Source organism: Camponotus floridanus, unplaced genomic scaffold, assembly GCF_003227725.1.
Source record: "Camponotus floridanus strain SB8 unplaced genomic scaffold, Cflo_v7.5 scaffold45, whole genome shotgun sequence".
NCBI classification, from domain to species: Eukaryota; Metazoa; Arthropoda; class Insecta; order Hymenoptera; family Formicidae; genus Camponotus; species Camponotus floridanus.
In genome coordinates, this window is record NW_020229603.1 from 805878 (window position 1) to 826850 (window position 20973).

At 32.5% G+C, this 20973-nt stretch overlaps 1 protein-coding gene across 19 annotated transcripts in view; it reads left to right on the forward strand.

Annotated features, from left to right (window-relative positions):
- LOC105256745 (cAMP-specific 3',5'-cyclic phosphodiesterase) overlaps positions 1 to 20973 on the forward strand; it is a 316988-nt gene that overhangs the window by 242798 nt on the left and 53217 nt on the right. For 11 of the 19 annotated variants that reach the window (XM_025411912.1, XM_020029220.2, XM_020029212.2 and 8 more), the window contains 3 exons: positions 12902 to 13090; positions 14930 to 14962; positions 16122 to 16142. In XM_025411912.1, the coding sequence (XP_025267697.1) occupies positions 12902 to 13090; positions 14930 to 14962; positions 16122 to 16142 (243 nt within the window). Of the gene's footprint in view, positions 1 to 4244; positions 4581 to 8188; positions 8460 to 12901; positions 13091 to 14929; positions 14963 to 16121; positions 16143 to 20147; positions 20326 to 20462; positions 20479 to 20973 lie in introns of those variants that run through there. The other 8 variants (XM_020029221.2, XM_020029223.2, XM_020029214.1 and 5 more) reach the window with 7 other exon arrangements.

The window sequence follows — 20973 nt, forward strand, 5'->3', positions numbered from 1 at the left end:
TTTCTTCTCCACAATGCATAATTTTCTATGCAAACGATTTATTTCTACTTGGGTCATTTGGCAAAAATTCATGCGTCACACAGACACACACACACATACACATTCGTTGATAATATTTGCATTCATTCACACACACACACAAACTGCATTAAACTTATATTAAAACAGAGATAATACAGAGATAAACTTACATTTATATTATAGTGGAAAATATAACCGGATTCTGTGATAATATTTTCAAAAATAAAAAAACAAAAAGGTTTTAGATTTTTGTTAGATTTGATTTTTCTAAACTTTTGTAAAAAATAAAAAATATGAAATATATGATTGTAGCTTAAATTTAAGAAAAATATTTGTATATCTTTTATATCAAAGAAGATTTAAATATATAAAACTATATTAAAAATCAATACCCATATAAATATAGTTATGTTACCTAGTTCACATTTAACTTACTGAAAGTTGCGTAACGCAACGCAACATTTTAACTATTTTGTTTGTATTTTTCGTTATGAATATTTCTGCTCATTAATGCTTAAATGGACATATATACAAGTAAATACATTTTTTTGTAAGTATAAATTATATAATTTCACAAATTTTCACAATTTATTTAGTTCATTTATTTTAGCATTCTAACGAAATTACTTGTTATTAATTGCATAAAAATATTGTATTTGATATGTAATACGTATAATTTCGTCACGTGAAAGAGTTACATTTTATACTTTTTATTTAAAATTAAAGTAATATGAAATATGCGCGAAATTAATATCTATTTATTCTCTTTTTTAACGATTGACAGAAAAATAGAAAAAAAAACAGAATTATATCGCGCACATAAATATAGCTCAAATTCAATTTTAAATTCTTATCGTCATTTTTTTTTCAAAGACTTAGTTATGGAAAATCTAGGTGCATTTTTGTTTGCCCGTCTTTCATCATCCATCACTCACCGATACGTCTTCCTGAAAGCGGTTTTTTCCCCTAACCGTATATCACCTCGAAACCGGTGCATGCCAATTCGAGATTTCCATGTAAACGAGATGACCGTCGTCGACTAGTTCGTATTCGCACGTAAGCAGAATTCAACGATCGATACTGCATTCATCGAATTAATGTATAATCGTGAAATTGCGTCTTATTTCCGCGTGATAATTTACGTAGAAATGACTTTAATCAATGCATTATTAGCAAATATTAGCAATATTAATCGGAGAAAAGTATTTATGATATTGCATATGAACTTTTGAACATTTACAGTGAAAATGAATTATTTTATTTTGGAAAAAACTAGGAAAGAAAGAAAAAAACGAAACGGCAAAATATACTTGAAAAAGTTAAATTGATGATTAAAAAGCGTGTTTTTGCACATTTACAGCATGAGTTTTCGTTAAAAATTTGCAACGATATAAATTTGTATTTATGCTACATGTTTTTGTACACGTGTGTCTGTATCTCACATGTCAAATATCTGAATAGTTTGTAAAAGCTTTGCAAATAGAAAAATAGATTCCATTTGCATTGCGACAATTAAGTTCTACATTTTGGATATGTGTGCAATATATTAATAAATTAATTTTAACAAAATGCATATATCGAGTAATCTTTTATACAAATCAACATGAAACGCATCGGCCGCGTTTTATATGGAATATGAAATTTGCAGTAAAATTGTTCGATTATAGTAGCGCCGTTAAATTTAACAGCCAGTAGCTATTTTTTTCTTTTATTTTTTTTCTTTTGCATCTCCCTTGCACGTTTTTATCGCCACAATATTTCGTTACGACCGATAAAAATCGCGTACGCCTTCATAAATACCTGGTAAACTAGGACTATAAAAGTTCATATTAAATTAAACAGCGTGGCGTTAATAAAATTGCGAAGTCGCGGCGGGGTTTACACACTGGTGAGATAATATTATACGCCAAGTTTATAAGATAAGTGTAAAAGTTACAGCGGCGCAGGTGCAATTTATAACGCCGTAACGTGTCTCAGTTGCATACGCATCGATCGTTATTTCGGTAGTTGTGCGTATCGGTTAAAAATTGAGGACAGCCATCGATTTCTTTTTCCACGACTTCCAAAAATATAGTAACTTCGCATTAAACGGTCGATTACCAGATGCATTCGATGTTAATTATCTAATGGTGCGAGACACCTAATGACGTCTCTTACATATTCAGTACATTTTATCTAATTGCTATGATATACGCGAGACTTAATGACTCTCGTGAACATATTTAGCTGAATATTTTAACTGACTGGTTACAATTTAACTGGAAAATGTAGATCGTTTATTTATGTACCAAAGAAATATTCGATTTGACGAACAATTTAACGATTCGACGATGCAAAGTATTAATTTGTTTCTATTGCGAATTACTAAAATGTGAAAAAGAATTGGATGTATAAAACGATTGCAATATTTATTGCATATTATTGTGATTTATTTTTATTTTACTATTTGTGCAATTAAACATTCTTATACATGTGAGTTCGATAAATCGCTACTTCAGTTTCTCTTGTACTTTTGGAGCGTATGAGCTTTTGATTTTCCGTATAATGATATTGTTATCGACTTGTTATTATGTTGCATCGATTACAAGTACGAGTTTTACTTTTTGTCATTACATTATACAGTACATTTTACGACTAATTACGACTAAGAGACGACTCCATATTATGCAAAATCAATCGAGGCATCGATTTTTCTTGTGACTCTTGTGTCACTCGGTTTTCTATCCTTCATTCTTTCAATCGGAATGATTCTTCAATTTGCATGAAATATAAATCGAGATTATCAATTTCGATTTATTAAATTTTCACGACGTTTCTCGCTCATTTGTGATATTTTATCAAATAACGATACTGTTATATAGTATCGTAATATCACGATACATAATAAAAATGGCTCGACAATTGATAATTATATTATATTGAAAAAATATTGTACTTATAAAATTTAACGTACAAAATATTATTTTGTATGATAAATTTTTAGCGTCATAGCTCCTCCACCTCACACGATTCAGTCCAGAACTGCATTAAATATAATTGAGAGTTTAGTGTATTATTCTTTTGTCCAGTCTTTGATAATCCTTTTATTCTTCTGACAACGGTCGACATCAACGTACCGTTTTATTCATTCGAAATAATGCGGTCACAAATGAAATTGTATATTGTTCCGTTTGTCATGTTCTCTCTATTGTATTTGTCATTATGAAGCATATAGATGAAGAATCTGTCGTCATATTCCACACTTATTAATTTTACTTTTTATATTCATTCCGCAATAATTATTTTGCACTTTTCTTGTACAAGGAAATTTACGGTGAACATGTTTCACATTGTTAAGAGAGAAAGTGAAAGAAAGAGGGTGAGAAAATTAATAAAATAAGTGTGAAATCATTTGTGTTTGGCTTCTGTCATTTTTTATCTTTTGATTTATGTAATATTTACAATATTTTTTATTGTATCTTTTGTAAAATTACGATTATATAATTCATGCAAAGCCATTTCTTAGCATTTCTTTGCACAACATGCTAATTCTGCTTCCATGTTTTTATAAAATTTGCAGCAATAAAACACTAGATATATAACATTGATGTGAGATGCATCGATTCCATCAAGGTTGATTCTCTTTAATTCTTTTTATATTTCGTCTCTTGTGATGTATCGATTGATAATTGATTATTCAATTAAGGTCATTTAAATGTCTATGACAAGACCTTATGCGCACTCTCTCTTTCTCTCCCTCTCTCTCTTTACATTTAATAAAAATTATATTCAATGAAATTTTAATTGGAAGATTATTTGGGAAAATATTTAAAATTGAATTGAAAAGAAAATTGTTAGAGAACGCAATTTTTTTGGAAGATTATTTGCGAAAATATTTAAAATTGAATTAAAAAGAAATTTGTGAGAGAACGCAATTTTTTTGGTGGGTCGACGTCTGTTTAAATTTTCGCTAAGAAAATATTTACTTCAACTTGTTTAAAAAATTTGTAGGCGAGAGAGAGAGAGAGAGAGAGAGAGAGAGAGAGAGAAAAAATAGTTTGTATAGATACGGATTAGAAAGACAGCTTCTATCCTCGTTGAATAATCAAGACGAAGAAATATATATACGCGTACGCAACCGCCCGATTTTGTCCATCGAAAATGATGGCAGATTTTGTAGCATGATGCGCGCAGCTATACTGGATATATAAGCAACAGACACCGGCATGGCAAGAGTCAGTTTGCGTCCGGCACGCGACCGACGAGGTCGGCGCGGTCTTGGTGAAGTAAGATTAACTCGAGGTATATCGACGTTTTTTGATGGCCTTGAGACATGGGATCGCCGTATCAGGATGATGCAAAACGTCATTTCCGTGCGAATGGCGCCCATTTAATTCGCGATTAAAGCTGACCGGGATGTAGAGCGTTCTCGATTCACTCGTATAAACTTGGACGTTTGCTAGCACGTGACGTGAGCGGTGCTCCAATATTGACATATTAAGGTTTAAACGCTTAACAACTTAATGACAAGCTATCGTTGAATGTGTGACGGTTTCTCGTACGAGATCTCGAATCATATCGTAAGTGCAGAGTGATGAATATAATCTGTAATGCATCTTTATTGAGTGCGAAAGATTCGAGCAAAATTTCGTTAGGTATTGCCTGCGTATAAGTGCGTGTACATCAAAGTTGCATTATTGGAAAAAATATTTTAAGCACAAATTTTGTTACGAAAAGAAGTATATGTGTACAGTATAAAAAATATATAATGTATCTTCCGAAAGTAGTAATCACGAGAGAAGTAAAGGGAACACATTTAATTTTGTGTATTTAAAGGCAAACGCAAAATTCGATTCTTTTAAACATCAAAAATAAAATGGGGAAAACATATTGAGAGAATGATGAAAATTATTTGTCGATGATAGAAAAAAACAATAATTGTGAAAGGAAGAAGACTTTTTTTATTATTGAAAACAATCCGAGAGACTTCCATTCTGTCGACTTTGTCAGTTTTTTTATATCTATTCAAAAAGATTCGTTATAAATATATTGTAATTTATATTTATATCTCGAACACATATCAACGATTCTAATTATTTTATAACTATTCTTATTATTATTATAACTATTGCGTTTTGGAGATTAATAATTTTTCATACGACTACAAATATATATTATGTGTGTGGAGAAAAGGAAATAAAATTGATGGAATTTATATTCAAAACAATGATGATAAATGATGAGCAATGATCGGTTATCACGGTATTCATTTTGATAAATCGATTTTATATCGTAATAATCAATTTCATTGATTGATATCTGTCTTTAATTGATATCCATGCTAAACTTGTCTGCCATTGAATTTGGAACTTTATTGAATTTGGCCACGTAGTACGAGACCTGTAATAAACTTATCTATAGGATTCGTATAATTGAGCTCGATAAATAAGTTATAGCAGTCTCCCGATGCGAAGCGAAAATATTGTAGAGAATTATAAGGGGTAGCTTAACTTGTATTATGGACGGAATAAAAGAACGCTGACTTCTGTACATCTATCAGCTCACTTTTTTATTAGTTTCGAAAAGAAAAACTTTTTTTTTTAATTCTATCTTTTTTGATTTATAAAAATCCGTATTTATATAAATTTTCTCCTTCGATTATTACATTTTGGGAAACAAATTATAATGATAATATCTTGAAATTATTATAAAAATGGCAGATCAATATTAAACATTACATTAATAAGAATGAAACGCGAACGAGTCAGCATGATAATTTCGAAAATTTTCGTTTTATATGCATACGATATATATATATATATATATATATATATATATATATATATATATATATACACTCAAGATTCATTCGTGCACTCTTTTAACGCTTGTAATTTTAATGTACTTCGAATCTTTCATTTACATCATTTATGTATCATCTCAAAGAGCGATTAATTTCTCGCGACCTTTCTAGCATCATTACATATTTAATCCAGATAGAGCATATCTTTTTATTTTTGCACGATGCATAAAATATTTTCCTGGATGTGCCATTTACATACTTTTTTGTTCATTTTCAATCCTTGTTTATTTTTTATTAAGATGTATACTAATTTTATATTGTACCGAGCGCTCGCGAACTTTCATGTTGCGATAATTAACGTGTCATATTAATGACTGAAGCCTTTGTTCGCGGAAAACAATGTATTTAACAGCTTTGTCCTTACATAATAATTTTAGATATAGTTTCGAAATGTGTGAGAGAAAGAAAGTGAAAGAGAAGAAAGAGAGAGGAAAATATTTCTTACTATATAAAATATTTTCAGTATAAAATCCGGTATATCGTATTATATTTTTATCTTTTAAGAGGATACGATGAAAAGACGATGAGAGATCCATTATTGAAAAAATGTTCGACATCATTCGCATCTCAAGTTAATTCATTTTTCTTCTCCTCCCTTTTTTTTCTTTTTTAAGCAAGCACTTTACGTCTTTCGAGAGGCAATTAAAGTGAATCAGAATATCTAATTAATAAATTCCTGTTAATCATATCAGAGATAAAAGATCGAGATAAAAAATATAAGCTGACTGAAGATAACTGAATCTTATGTTATCCAATTATTTCTATTTCTGAGAAACATGATGAGAAAGTTTATCATAATATTGAGCAGAAGAAAAATGATCGATGAGGATATAAATTTACATAAATGGTTTTACACAATAAATGTCATAATTATGTTTCCATCTTTTAGAAAGCCTATTTATAATCTTGTGTTAATGTAGCCTTTATTAGACTATTAAGAGAAATCGACTTCGTCAGCGAGGACTCGGTTATAAGATACTCGAAGCGAATTAATCGTTCGGCGAGACGCGAGAGAGAGAATCCAAGCCGTAACAAACTGTCGCCTACTTCAAAAGATAACGTCGCGTATTCTCGTTACGCGAACTTTACAGATTCCATTAAGACTTGAACGCGCGTCTTGCTCGATGTTCGTGTCGCTTCATGAATGATGCATTCCCATCTTGACGTTGCATCCGTTTCCCGCTCTGTTTACCCGGAGATATCGCAGCAATATCGGTGACCATTTGCTCACGACTTCTCGGGGCTCTTGGCAAGGAGCTTGGAAGTCAATTTTTCGAATGACCGCTGATATTGCCGAGTCTTCGCTATCTCTGGAAAACCGCTGTAGACGTTTCAAATTGGCTAGAAAATGTGGAACGCGCTCTTGGAAATTTCGCGACTCAAATGATGCATGTATAATAGTCAGTGTTGATATCTTGGTTGATGTCTTGGTTAATTCAGGAATCGCAGATTAATTTGCGCGATCTTTGCTGTGAAGAATACGTCAGATTAAAGTTGAATTATTGATAATACTATATTTGTTTATATATATTTATTATACTATCGCATAATTTATAAATTTGCACATTCGGCTTGATTTTTTATCATAGTAGATTTCTAATTGATAAATTGATAAATTGAAAGCCTGATTTGGATGAAACTGGTTCCTAGGAGAATGCTTGTATGTATTTAATGAATAATAGTCAGCATTTTTACGAAACTCTAATGGATTTGAAGCACTAAATTTTGTCGAATTAATACGAGATACTGGAATTCTTTCGGAATTATTTTATGAAAATATTCGACACGAAGATAATATTACTTAATAATAAAACTGCGATATATGCTACATTTCTCTTTAAGCGATGTGAGCCATAATATGAATTTATTTTCTATTATTTTTGTACTCGATGTAATAGTCTTCTACAAACAACGTCATAAAGAATCTTCTAACAAAGAACGCGTTTCCCGTGGTCTTTTTCGTACCAAAGAACCATGTTTTTTTATGATAATACAAACATTACATTACAAATATGTTTGAAAGAATTTCTAGAAAATATTTATGAACAAATTAATTATAAAAAGAAAGTGTAATGACGATCAAAAAAATTTCATAAAGGAATACAATTACTTTCAGCATGCAATCGTAAATATCAAGTTGATTAATCGATCGATCAATAATGTCATTTATATCCAACGCTATCCAACTGCTACAGCAGTAGTCAGTTAGAATGATAAACAATCTAATAACAGTGGTGCCTGGAAAAATCGATCGTGTTATGCAACTTCGATGTAAACGCACTTCACGCAAATCATCGAAGAAAAATAACGGTCAGAGGAAATCTCTGTATCCCGGTTCAGATGTTACTGTGACGGGAGAGAACGGAAACTTATAAATATACCGGTGGAAGCTGGATGGGAGAAGGCAACGGATGTTTCTCAAAATGGATGAGTACGCCCTCGTTATACCTCACGAAATCGCACCCAGGCTGGCGCGAAGGGACTCGGGAACCATGAGAGTAACTCTTCCGTTGACCTCGTTAAGGAGACACAGCGGATGCGTCTCCACGCTTTCACGAACGAAGCCGCACCCGAAATTGGTGTACGTCGCAGTTCCGTAAGTTTTCCGCAATCCTTATCGTAAGCTGATTCGCGAATCTCCGAATAAATAATACGGAGACTCGAAATTTGCACAAAAAAAAAATGAATTAATCGAAATACCAGTGTCGGTGTACCATGTCGAAGATGTTTTACACATCAAAGCGTTTTGTCTGATGTGAAAGGAAAGATGCATTAGGAAATGAGCGCACGACAATTGACAGCGGCTGATAATCCAGCAATCACGGTTATACGCGAATGCCATAAAAGCAGACATTACCTCAATGCAATTACCTTAATGCATTCATGCGAGAGGACGAACACTGCCATTTACTAGATATCATAAAACGGTCTTCAATGTGTGTATGCATATATGTGTGTATACATATATTTGTTATTAAGAACTATTTATATGCAAACTCAAGTGGCTAAATGACTGACCTCCTTATTCTGATGGAAAATATTCTATCAATGTGACTATACTATGTTTTTTTATTGCACGCATCTTTTTACGAAATGCAGGCAATTTTCGAAGAATCTTAATTTATATATCTTTAGATATTATTTATCGGCGAATGGAAAATATGCGGCACTATTAAACCGCAATGGGGAATTTATCGTTTATTGCTACTTTTCAATCGTGAAATGTGACAGGAAATGAACTCACATTCCGTAATCGATAACCAGACTGGTCAACTATCACGGGCAATGCGGATGATCCGGAGAAGGAGCGTGCATGCGTCTATATGTGTACAATTACTGGAATGCGCCCATATGAACGATGCAGTCGTGCTTGTAACGCTCGATTCGCGCGATGTGAATTAACCGGATACAGCATCAATTAGGAATTTTGGTAGAAACAATCAGTAGTATTGTTCCAGCCATTCAATTGCACGTCGAGATGTACGATTAATCATTAGTCGATATACGCGATCAATTAATGCGCGACATTTATCGAGGAGTAACGAGACGTAATAGATAGACCGGTAAAACGATAGTCGCCTCCGACTGTCAATCACTCTGAGCAGTTCCATTCAACTGTGTAATTCCTTTGGCATCCTTTGGAGTCTTATTGTTAGCTTTAATTCCCAGGTATCTGTAAATGTATTGCCTCGGAAGATTTAATTTTAATCATACTTGATCAGAGTTGTCAATCAATTGACGATGAAAATAATTAATTGAATTTATAATTATACAGTCTGTATTTTGATCAGTCAATTATGATGAAAAAATTAAAATATATTTACCGAGATTTAATAAACACGCACTCGTTTTTATACGTTTTGGAAATTAATGATAGCTCGCTGAACCGGCGGATTGGTTCATGTGTATGACATCTATCAAATTCGTGCGAATTCGCCAATCGATGGACGCGGTTGCACACAATGCTTGCTTGCAAACATGGTTTTTCGTGTCGCCGATAAATGACGATAAATTTTGCGTGGGAAATAAATAATTTTTCCAGCAAAAAAACATTTTTTTTTTTTTTTAGAAACCCAAATTGGCAAAAATGGATTGTGCAATAATGTCAGTGCCATTTTTGCAAATTAAACTAATAAATTGTTTAGGTTTTTTTTAAAAGCTATCTCGTATTGCATTACGTGTGATCGTTAAAATTTGTTGACAATATAACATTGCATATTTCAAGCTCTCTGTAAGGATAAATGTACATAAAAAAAAAACACTAGTGAAGCACTATGTGTCGGAGATTTTTCCGAATAAATAGGCGCGGCCTAGGAATCACGGAAGCAACTATTAATGACATTTATATTTTAGCTGCCACAAATATTAGCTGTCTAGGCTTGGTCCTATCATGTACAAACAAAACGCGCCTCGTCCCACTGTCGCGTGCCTCAGGTTGGAGAAATATCTTCGCCCATTTCCATAAATCGTATGCCAGCAGCTGTTTTGTGATTCTTTTTATCAATTGCATTCATAATCAGCTGATGCGAGCTACAACCCGTGACCGCTATTATCAACAATGTCGGGCTATTAGTCACTAAATGGCAAGGTTACGAGATTAATCATGGTTTACATAATACGACGTAATATTGTTATCGTGGAAAACGTCGTAGATATATGTATAGATATAAAGTAAGCGAAAAAAAAAAATTAATTAAGTGACGGAGGCATTATTGCAAGCGGACTACCGTGACTATGGTAACTGCTCACTTCCGACTTCATAGATTTCTGAAAAATATATGCAATTCCTTTACATTTTTTTAATGTAAAAATGCAACAGCGCACATCAAAGCCATTTTATTTTCGGTTAAGCTGTGTTTGTTCCAAGAATTTAAATGAGTTACTTCTTCTTAGAAACATTTAATCATATTAATTTTGTTCATAAATATAACAAAGATACTTTGTTATATTTTTTCACATCGTTTGTACTTTCTTACATTTATAAAACGTTTGCTTCAAATGATCAAAAATCGTATTTTATAATCTATACAGAAATGTTAAATTTTGTCAAAAATGTTATCAAAATGAGTTTACGCGCATATGAAATGAATAAAAATTATAATGAATAAAAAAAAATTTTGAAGTAATAAAATTTTCGTTCCAGTTTTATGTTTCCAATTATAATAAGTTTAAAAAAATTTTGAAGTAATAAAATTTTCGTTCCAGTTATGGAATTCTGGATGGATTCTTCAGAGCCTTAATTAGATATATTTATGACGTAACTTGAGCTAAAAGGGATATGACCCAACATCTCTTGGCAACGTAAGAAGATGCTCGCACATCGTTAGTATAACGAGGAAAATTTTACCACAGATTTTGTTCTTTATCTAATTAAAATTAGCCATGCTAATACAATTTTCTTCTATCTATAACGTGTTGATCATATACGATGGTTTGCATTATGCGATATTTTGCATAATAAATTTCTCTTCGATTTGAATTTTAAATCTCAAGTACAAAAGTAATTAAAAAGATATTTTTATATTGTTAATACAAAAGTTATTTTTATATATTAATGAAATTAATTTATTTTAAAATTAATATGTGAAAGTAATTGCATATGAGAAAAGTGTGATTCTATTATTTGAGGTGTAATATTAGTTTTCTCGAGTTGGTTAATGATTAAAGTTTGAGATACATAGAGTAATTCCACGGAACAAAGGCACAATGTAAACGTACGCGAAATTGTTTCCAGGACGTTGAAAAATACTATTCATGCTGTTTTATTGCGAAATGGGCCGTGCACGTGTATCTGGGATATTTATTTTTAAAAGCGTTATTCTACTTACGTTTCTCAACTTCCAATGCGTTTATTTTGGTTCGTCCGCGTCTGTTGAAGACTTGGAGTAGTTGCTTTCATCGAGAATCCTATTGAAAGTTAGACGTGACAAAATTAATCTCATTTGCGATGAGAAATGCGTGTGTAAGTCTCAATAATACATTTGATCAAAGGATACAAAAAAATCGAAAGGCTAGAATATTAACTGAAAGAATAAAAAGCCTCGCGCGATCATCGTGTTTTACAAGTGTACACGTACACCTTCTCGCAGATATCGTAGAAGGAAATCGCATTTCAGAAAAAAGCTAATCAATTTTATTTCTTACTTTATATAGTACCAAGCACATGATACATTTATAGGCTATAGAAATTTATCAAGTTGTCCGGATTCGCCATATCAATATATTACAATGCGTGCTCCATTCATCATACTCGAAATATCGGAGCTGTATTATATATGGTCGTATTCTTCGACCTGTGCGAAATCATGAAGCAAAGACTATATTTTGTGCTTCCACGTGGCGATTCAGCACGTGTATATGTATGATATATATACAATTTATAAATAAATCCGTTTTATCACATCAAAGCAAAGGCGAACGAAGTCATTAAAATCCATGGAAAATCGTGGATCTTTTTAATATTAATTTTGTCAGTTGCTAGAATTGTTAGTGCGCGAAATTTTTGACATGAAAAAGCAAGATCGATACAAAAATCGCGCACTGAGAAAAATCGTTTGATTGTACCAATAAGACATATCTGAAGGCATTTTAACCAAACAGAATTTTTAGTTATCACGATAAGACTCGATTTTTTTATAACTGGATCATTTAATCAAATTTACTATAAGGATTTGATTAGTATTTTCTAGTTGGATCTATAAAACTTCTTGTTATATTAACTAAACATGGACACAATGATGCCATTTTTTTATAAAGTTAGTATTATTACCCGGAAAATTTGATAAATTTAACAGAAAACAAGAAATTAATCTGGTAATTCCTAAAGGATTCTCATTCGTCCATTCTCCAACGGACACACTAATTGAATCTACCAGCTTTCTAATTAATGCAACAAGATTTTTTCTCAGTGCATAATTTTTTATCCCCCGGAAAGATAATTCTTCGCGCGTAGAGATTGAAGAATATCTCGTGCGAGTTTTTCGAGATGAAAAATTCGTAGCTCGCCTTTCTAATAAGAATTTATATTTCTCATTACAGTTTCGATGTGGAAAATGGCGCCTCGACATTGGACGGCGGTGCCGGCGGGGGCGGCGGCGCTTCACCAAGCGCGGGGCTCGTTCTCCAGACACTGCCCCAGAGAAGGGAGAGCTTCCTTTATCGAAGCGATAGCGATTTCGAGATGTCACCGAAATCGATGTCTCGAAACAGCTCCATCGCCAGCGAGAGGTGAGCAGCCTTATTTTTCAATTGATATCTATCTCTCCCTTCGCGCGCGTTATAAGTCGATTATCGTTAAATCGATCGGGCTTATGTGAGTAACGCAAAGATAGGGCGTATCGAAGGTTGTTTCGACGTTTCGCTGGAGCGGAAAATTCATAATACCCCCTTTTAACCGCCAGAGGAAGATTTATTAGTATTACACTGAATATCGAATTTGGGAAAGAGAGAGTTAAAAGTCGGACACATGATTTATGATGACACGTGCCCCTTATTTATTTATTACGCATGTGATCCTAATGACATTCATAATGTTGCACTTGACTATGCGTTTATAAATAAACGCATTAATCAAGTAGTTTTTATGATTTATATTTTTTTTCTTTTATCTCCCATCTTTTAGCGGAAAATTTTATTCATGAGCTGAACTGTTGAATACTTAATCATACTTTGCTATGAGTCGTAATAAATAATAAATGATACTTACATAAAAATTATTTTGCTAAACGCATTGTTCAACAATTTAAACTTTGTGAATGATATCGCAAATTCTTTTAATTTCAAAATTTAAATGTAAAATCTTTTCTGTTAAAAATACAAAATCATGAACGTCGAAACAGCGTTTATACGATTGTGAATACATAGCAAGTTAACATAATTTCGTGTACAAAGAACCTTTTTGCCTTATTTATTCATTTAAATCGCAATTTGAACTGTTGATCTACAAGGACACCAATTGTTGGCTTAAATTTCAAAATTATACTGTAATATACACATATGTTTTTTATATAAAATTTATATGCATGCACACATTTCGGCACGTTCCTGTAATTTTACATTCTCGCGCCTGAAAATTTTGGTTATTGAAAAAAAAGTGTATGAATCATGTGATACAAAATCCTCTCATCTTGCTCCGATATTTCTTACGTCTTATATAGCAAGAGAGGCAAGCTGGTGATTGTTTGGTGCCAATCTGTAGTATCATTGGAGGTTGTGAGGACATTTTTGCGGCAACGAAGAGAACGCGTATCGATAATGTAGGTGCCTTTGAAGTTTCCGCTACGAGGCGGGAACTTTGGATTGATCGATGAAACTGGTGGATAACATAGGAGATTCTTGTTGGTGGCGCCAGGATTATTTATCGCAGCAAGATACTATGTTATCTATGTAGGTGGATGTTAGACTAAGAGTTTAGACTAAAGGTGTTAGATGATTAACGTGTACGTCAATGTATATTAATTATTAGGACAGGTGCCACGTGTTTCGCAAATTTTTTGCCACCATTTGCAACTATATGAAAATATACGGGATCTCTTCGTTGCCTGCGATTGACATTTATGCGTCTAACGATTTTACCACCGTTTAGTCCCACAACTACTTGTACGCAAACAGTCCATGAGTCATCTTCGTGCTTCTATGTACCTTGATAAATTTCATAGCCTTTTGATAACGATGATGTTTACCAGTTTTTCCCCTCATATCATTATTTCACTTGCATTCTATCATCCACGGCGAGATGATACTTCTATGCATCAAGAGATGTTTTGATTCTGTGATAATAATATAATTTTAATTATTATTATTATTATCAAAGCAATTATCCGTTTCATCAATGCGTGGGAGAGAAATGTTACATTAACGTTACGTTATTCATACACATGATGCACAATGTAAAATTGTAACATAATGAATATTTGTAAAATTTTAATTTGATATCGTACAATAATATCGCATATTGACGCAATCTGCAGAATTTAGAAGCATCATCTATCATTTATTTAAATGTTTTATCGTCGCTGGTGGATGTTGGGATGTGACGATATGATGTATGTGATCCTTGGGTTGCAGGTTCAAAGAGACAGAGCTTCCTGTCGAGCGAGCGTATGTACTCGATCCTATTATCTAACTCATCTCGTTTTATTTTACACTCGAACTCTACACTAATAAAGTCGTTTACTATCCTCGTACATAACGATCATCGCTGTAATATATACGAATGACCAAATAATACTTGATTAACACATCCATTTGGATAATCAATCCTCTTTTCGATCAATTCTCACGTATGTTACACTTTATTCGTGCAGAGTTCTTATCATTATATTATGAGATTTTATGTTTAACACTCTTACGGATGTCGTCTATCTGTCGCTAAATTTAATTAATGCTGATCTCTCGTGTGGTCATTTAAAAGCATGAGTTTACGCCACTAATTTTACTGTCACTAAAATCGCATTCAAATTATCCGTAAAGAGAAAGTAGAGAGTTAAAACTGTGAATTTTAAAAATGTAATTAGTCTCGATCAATTATTTCCAATTTGAGATTAATTGCTCTATAAATTTGAGAAAATGGCAGAATTATGGCAATATAATTCACGCTTATGACTATCGAGACGTAATCGCTCTTTATTTTTTTTTTTGTATTATCCGTGTGCATATTTCCCCGATCATTTTTCGATCAAATAACTGAATGGGATTGAGCAAATTCCATCACATCGATCACACATACACTACAGCGAATATACACAGCTTTAGAGATAAGATCATGTAAATCTTTCGCTTGTATTCAACAGCAACATTGCTTATACTCTATAATATAGCTACATTGCTGATATTTAGAGCTGAAATTTAGATTTAGATGGCTAAAAAATAGGCAAAAATCTACTTGATTGCGTTTTTGAAATCGTAAAGATTGCGTTTTTGAAATCGTAAAGACATGCTTATAAAGAAGATTGTGTACCGCGTAAAATAATATTTGCTGCTATAATAATATCGCCGATCTTTTTTTTATTTTGAAAATAGAAATTTTGAATACGTCGCGAAATTATACTTAAACGATACGCTTGTTCGTCTTCTTTACCTGGCAAATCTTTTATTTCATACACGATAAAACGCGCCTCTTACGCGTGATGATATACAATAACATTTACGATCGTAATTATGGTAATCTCTCGTAATTTCCAAGTTAAACATAAGTATTACTAACCGCATGCTGAACATAGTTGAACGTTGTCGAATAAATATGAATTCTTATTTTCAGGATATTTACCGATCAGTACAGGTAAGTTTGCATCATCATGTAATTTAAGTATATTCGTTCGCGATATCGTTACAAACTGTGTGATTGGAAAAATGCGTGTATTATCGATTAAATTTACCGTATTAGAAAATAGTTGCTTCCTCTATTTTACAAGAGACAATTTTAATTCTAAATAAAAATTATATTTATGCCTGTCGCAGCGGAAAGATACGATTTGAGAGGATAAAAATCGCGGAAGCTTCTTGCACGGTATCGTAATAATAAGTTGCGAACACGTCGATTTAAGTGGAAAAATCAAAACATTTTTTTCTATAATCATTCAATAATAGGAAATTATTATCCGACGTAAAGTATGAATTAACAGCTTATCCATATTTCTTTGCGATTATTATGTATATCAGTTATTATTCTCCGTATTATGATGACAGAAAATTTCATATGCAGATCTCGTTTTACGATGGAATGAGTGCAACATGAGTGCATATTAGTGAGACTGCAGCCTGTGCAAATATTTTTATCTAAAGTGGCGTTAACGCACGGATTGATAGTGTAGGACGCAATTCACTTGCATCTGCCGTGATGCATAAACGCCTCCCGTCTTCCAGAAACACTTGTACATATTTTATATTATGTTAAAAAAAAATTTTATATGATAATATAAAATATTTTCCGTGCCTTAATAAAATGTACATGTATAATTAAATTATTAAATTATTTGATATAAATTATTTGATTAAATTATTAAATTATTTGATATAATTGTATATAATTAAATTACTAAATTATTAAATTATTTGATATCATAGTATTTATATATATTTGAAATTATATTTTAATGAATCGACATAAATAAGATTGAAGTATACTCCAATTACTACCTATTATTTTTCATTTTTCTGCGGATCGATTGTTATATAAGCAGAATCGATAACCTGATAATAACTTTGCACAATTAAAAATAATGAAAGTAAATTAAGAATTTAATTATTTAAGTCTTTATTTGTTGCAAATGGAAGATTTTGCTGAACGCGGCCCACGGAAATTGTGTCTGACAGGCTTGAAATTAGATTTTCCGATGAGCGTGGCGATTATTTCTGGCGTCACGACTCGATCACCGTTAACGACACTTGGTGGGCATGCTTGTACACGCGAACGTATGTAACAACTTTAACTACCAACTCCGTTTATGATCGTGTAGGTAACACCTGGCGTTATTCTCGTTCCACGAAAATATGATGGAACATTGTACTTGCAAGGACTATGTCTCGCATAGCTTAAACTTGTCGCTTCTCGTATATAACAACGTATAGACTTCCTTTCCCTGTGGAAATTCCGTCATTCACGTGGCGCACAACACATTCGGGATAATCTGATGAATCAGTATAGCAAAATTCTCACTTAATGAGTAGACATAAATCGTTCGGAAGATTGCCAGCAACGCGGGAACGATCTATCAAACGTCACGTGCTTCAAATTCTGTCTGGAGGACGTCCAATTCAAACTTCTCACGATTGAATGAAAATAGCTGAATGGCTCATCTATAAGTGATGGAATTAACTCTTGAGCTACGTGAGCGATCTCACGATAATCATCTAGCAGAAATCTATAATATATTCGAATAAATTTGGTTTTATTGTTTAAAGGATAAAGTAATAATACGCAAACTGCTTGTGACAAAATTTCTATATTTGTGGAAAAAATGTACAATTGGCTACATTGTGTTGCAAACGCGCATTCAGGACAACCTATGACCTAGCCGACAATATAAACTAGGCGGGCTGAATGCGCTTAATTATGGCATTCGTTAGCCTTCTGCACTGTTTTACACCACGCGAATTCAATAGAATTGTTTACTTGTGCCACGAACAATTGCAGACTGTGCGCAATAATTCGTTGCCTTTTTATTCGAATTTTATCCGATCTTTCTTAAAATGTATTATTATTGCATATTAAGATGTCGAAGATCTTTAGATAAACATAGGAATCTGATCAAAAATATTATTTATTTTCTCATCAACGTGTTTTTATATTGACACAATTTTATTAACGCTATTTATTCAATTACGGAAATTGAGAGATCGTTCTACGAGCAGACGGCTGTTTTCGAGGGTCTTTAGTTACATAATTCGATGATTGATGGCGTCACGCGAAGAAAAAAACACCTGTACATATAAAGAAGGGTATGTGTGATATATCTAAATTTTATTTAGAAAATTGAAACATTGATTAGCGTATAATATTAAAAAACCAGATAGTATAATCATATTTTTTAATCTACGGATATATTTTTGCAATCTTTAGATAACATTCACTGTGATGAGAAAGAGAAAAATAGAATATATAATTTTTAAAAGGTGCAAAAAGCATCTTTTAGCATATATATAAATTGTTTGCGCATTCGTTTATCTTTCAAAACAACTATTATAACTTTTAATGTATTATTCATAAAAGTATGCAAATTAATTTATTCGCTACAACTAGAAAAAACTAAGAAATAATGATCTTTGTAAAAATGCAATTCTAAAGAAACACTGCATTTAAATATACAGAAAAACGATAGCTATATATATTTATCATCTCTTTAATGATAGTTTAAAGTTAATAAAGTTGATAACTCGTACTTACATGCACGATGTTGCTTGATAAGTTTGTTTTTTTATCGAGAAGATTTAGAAAGATTAAATATACTTAGATGAATCTTGACAATTTGAAGATCACTAATAACATCTCTTAATATCGGAGAGCGACAAACACATCCATAAATTTTTTAGCGAAAGAGAAAAAACAGTTTTGCAGTGACTTGCACGATGTTCGACATAAAATACATATCATGCGTCCGATTTCTCGTAAGCGACGTATTGCGTAACAAGAAAAAGAACTATTTTTTCCTAATAAAAAATAGAGCATTTTGTTATTTAAATTTTTGTCATTAAATTCGAAATTTCGAACATTCGAAAGGACATAGTATGAAATATTATCGCAAAGTATCAAAGCAAAGCAAAGACGCTTACAACTGTGAGAAACTAACATCATTAGCATTCTAAATCTCTTTTAATAGCATCTATTCGTGTATATAAATATTAAAAATAACGTTTCATATATATATATATAACGTTATTTTTAATATTTTTAAAATTAATGATTTTTAAAATCTCTTTTACATCTAAAATTGATCATCTTTATTTCATTTGAAATTCAACTAATTTAACTATGAAATTCAATTAATTTAACTACGTAACATTAAAATTGATGAGAAGCATTGCTCGAGCAAAATTTGCCGTATGTTCTCGCATAGATGCCTTTAATATAATTTTCGCATATCATAAATTAAAATTCATTGGACATCCAACAAATATTTCGCTCAATATGTAGATTGAGCAGTCATAATTAAAATGTCGTTTATTCGTTGTGATAATAACAACTGCAAAATTCACTATAAACAGGAGGGATAGAAGGATATATTGGAATAACGCATACATTTAAGTATCACTAATCAAAAGAGATTGTAGCCACACATGTTTTCATGTTGCTTTGAGATATTTCATAATTTGGAAATTCTCCCTTACTCTTTTTCTCTCTGTCTCATTTCGAATTAATAATCGCAGAAATGTTGTATCGAGCAATATTTAAATGATATTTAACCGATGAAATAAATGCTCAAAAAATCTATAACTGTCCGAGATATTCTGCATAAAGCAGAATGTGCAGTTTCTCGAGGCTATCATCTCCTTTTTTTAAACTTGGCTCCTCGGTACAACTGCAACTTTGTAATAACACGTACGTCGCGTGGCGCGTAAGCATATCCAAGTCTATCTTTATTCATTCGTTCTGTCACTTGAAAGAGCGACGGCTCCATTCTCGTAGCCGGTCGGAAAGCGGAAGGGGAACGGGGCGACGGGGATGCCCCAGGTTGCGCAATATCGACACGCGCATGCTTCCCGCTCAAATCGTCGCCGCCGGGAAATCCCCCCACCTCACCATCCCCTGATCCGAGGGGGAAATCTCTGCGAAACCAGAACACCCCGGCCAGTTCGACATCGCGGCAAACACGAGGTGTTCGACGATAATAGGAGGATTGACTCTCGCACGCACGACGCGTTTCTTCGCGAAAATTTATCGCGGAGTTTATTTTTCTTCTTTCCTTTTATTTTTTCCGCATCCGGATTCCGCGTTTCGCGAAAAAACGTTCTCCGCACGTAAGAAGGTAAAGATCAAAGCTCTTGAGACGGATGGAGAAAGAAAAAGTTTCCGGATGTGTTTTGTGCGAGACTCGAACAGCTGATAAACAGACTTTTCTCGCGAGATTGTAAGAGAGATCTTAACGTGGCGGGAGATTTGGATAATTTTAGAACCTTCGGTAAAGATTTTAAAAGCATTGGCAATGTGCGTAGAAATTCTTGCGAAATTCTCTGAGAAAAACAAACGCGAAGATACATATAATTGTACTAAATTTGAGTAGAATTAAAGCAATAAATTTAGAATTTTTATAATAATAGATGTAAACAAAATTCAATAGTTTCCAACAAATTTTGATGAAAAACTTTGCTTTTTCTCTCAATTGTTTTTGCAAAAAAGTTTTACAAAATAAAGAAATTAATTACATTAATATGATTGTAAATAAAAGATTTAATACATTATGCATTGGACAAAATATTATCATAATTACATGTAAAAATATGCAAATGCAATATTAATGTTGTATAATGTTGTATAATAATTTTTATGCATAATTTGTATGTATAATTCGCGAGGAAAGGACAAACATCAACAAGGATAGATAAATTTAATCAGTGAAAAGTGGAAATATATCTTATGGAGTGTGTATCATCGGGTTTAGCGTTGTTAAACATTG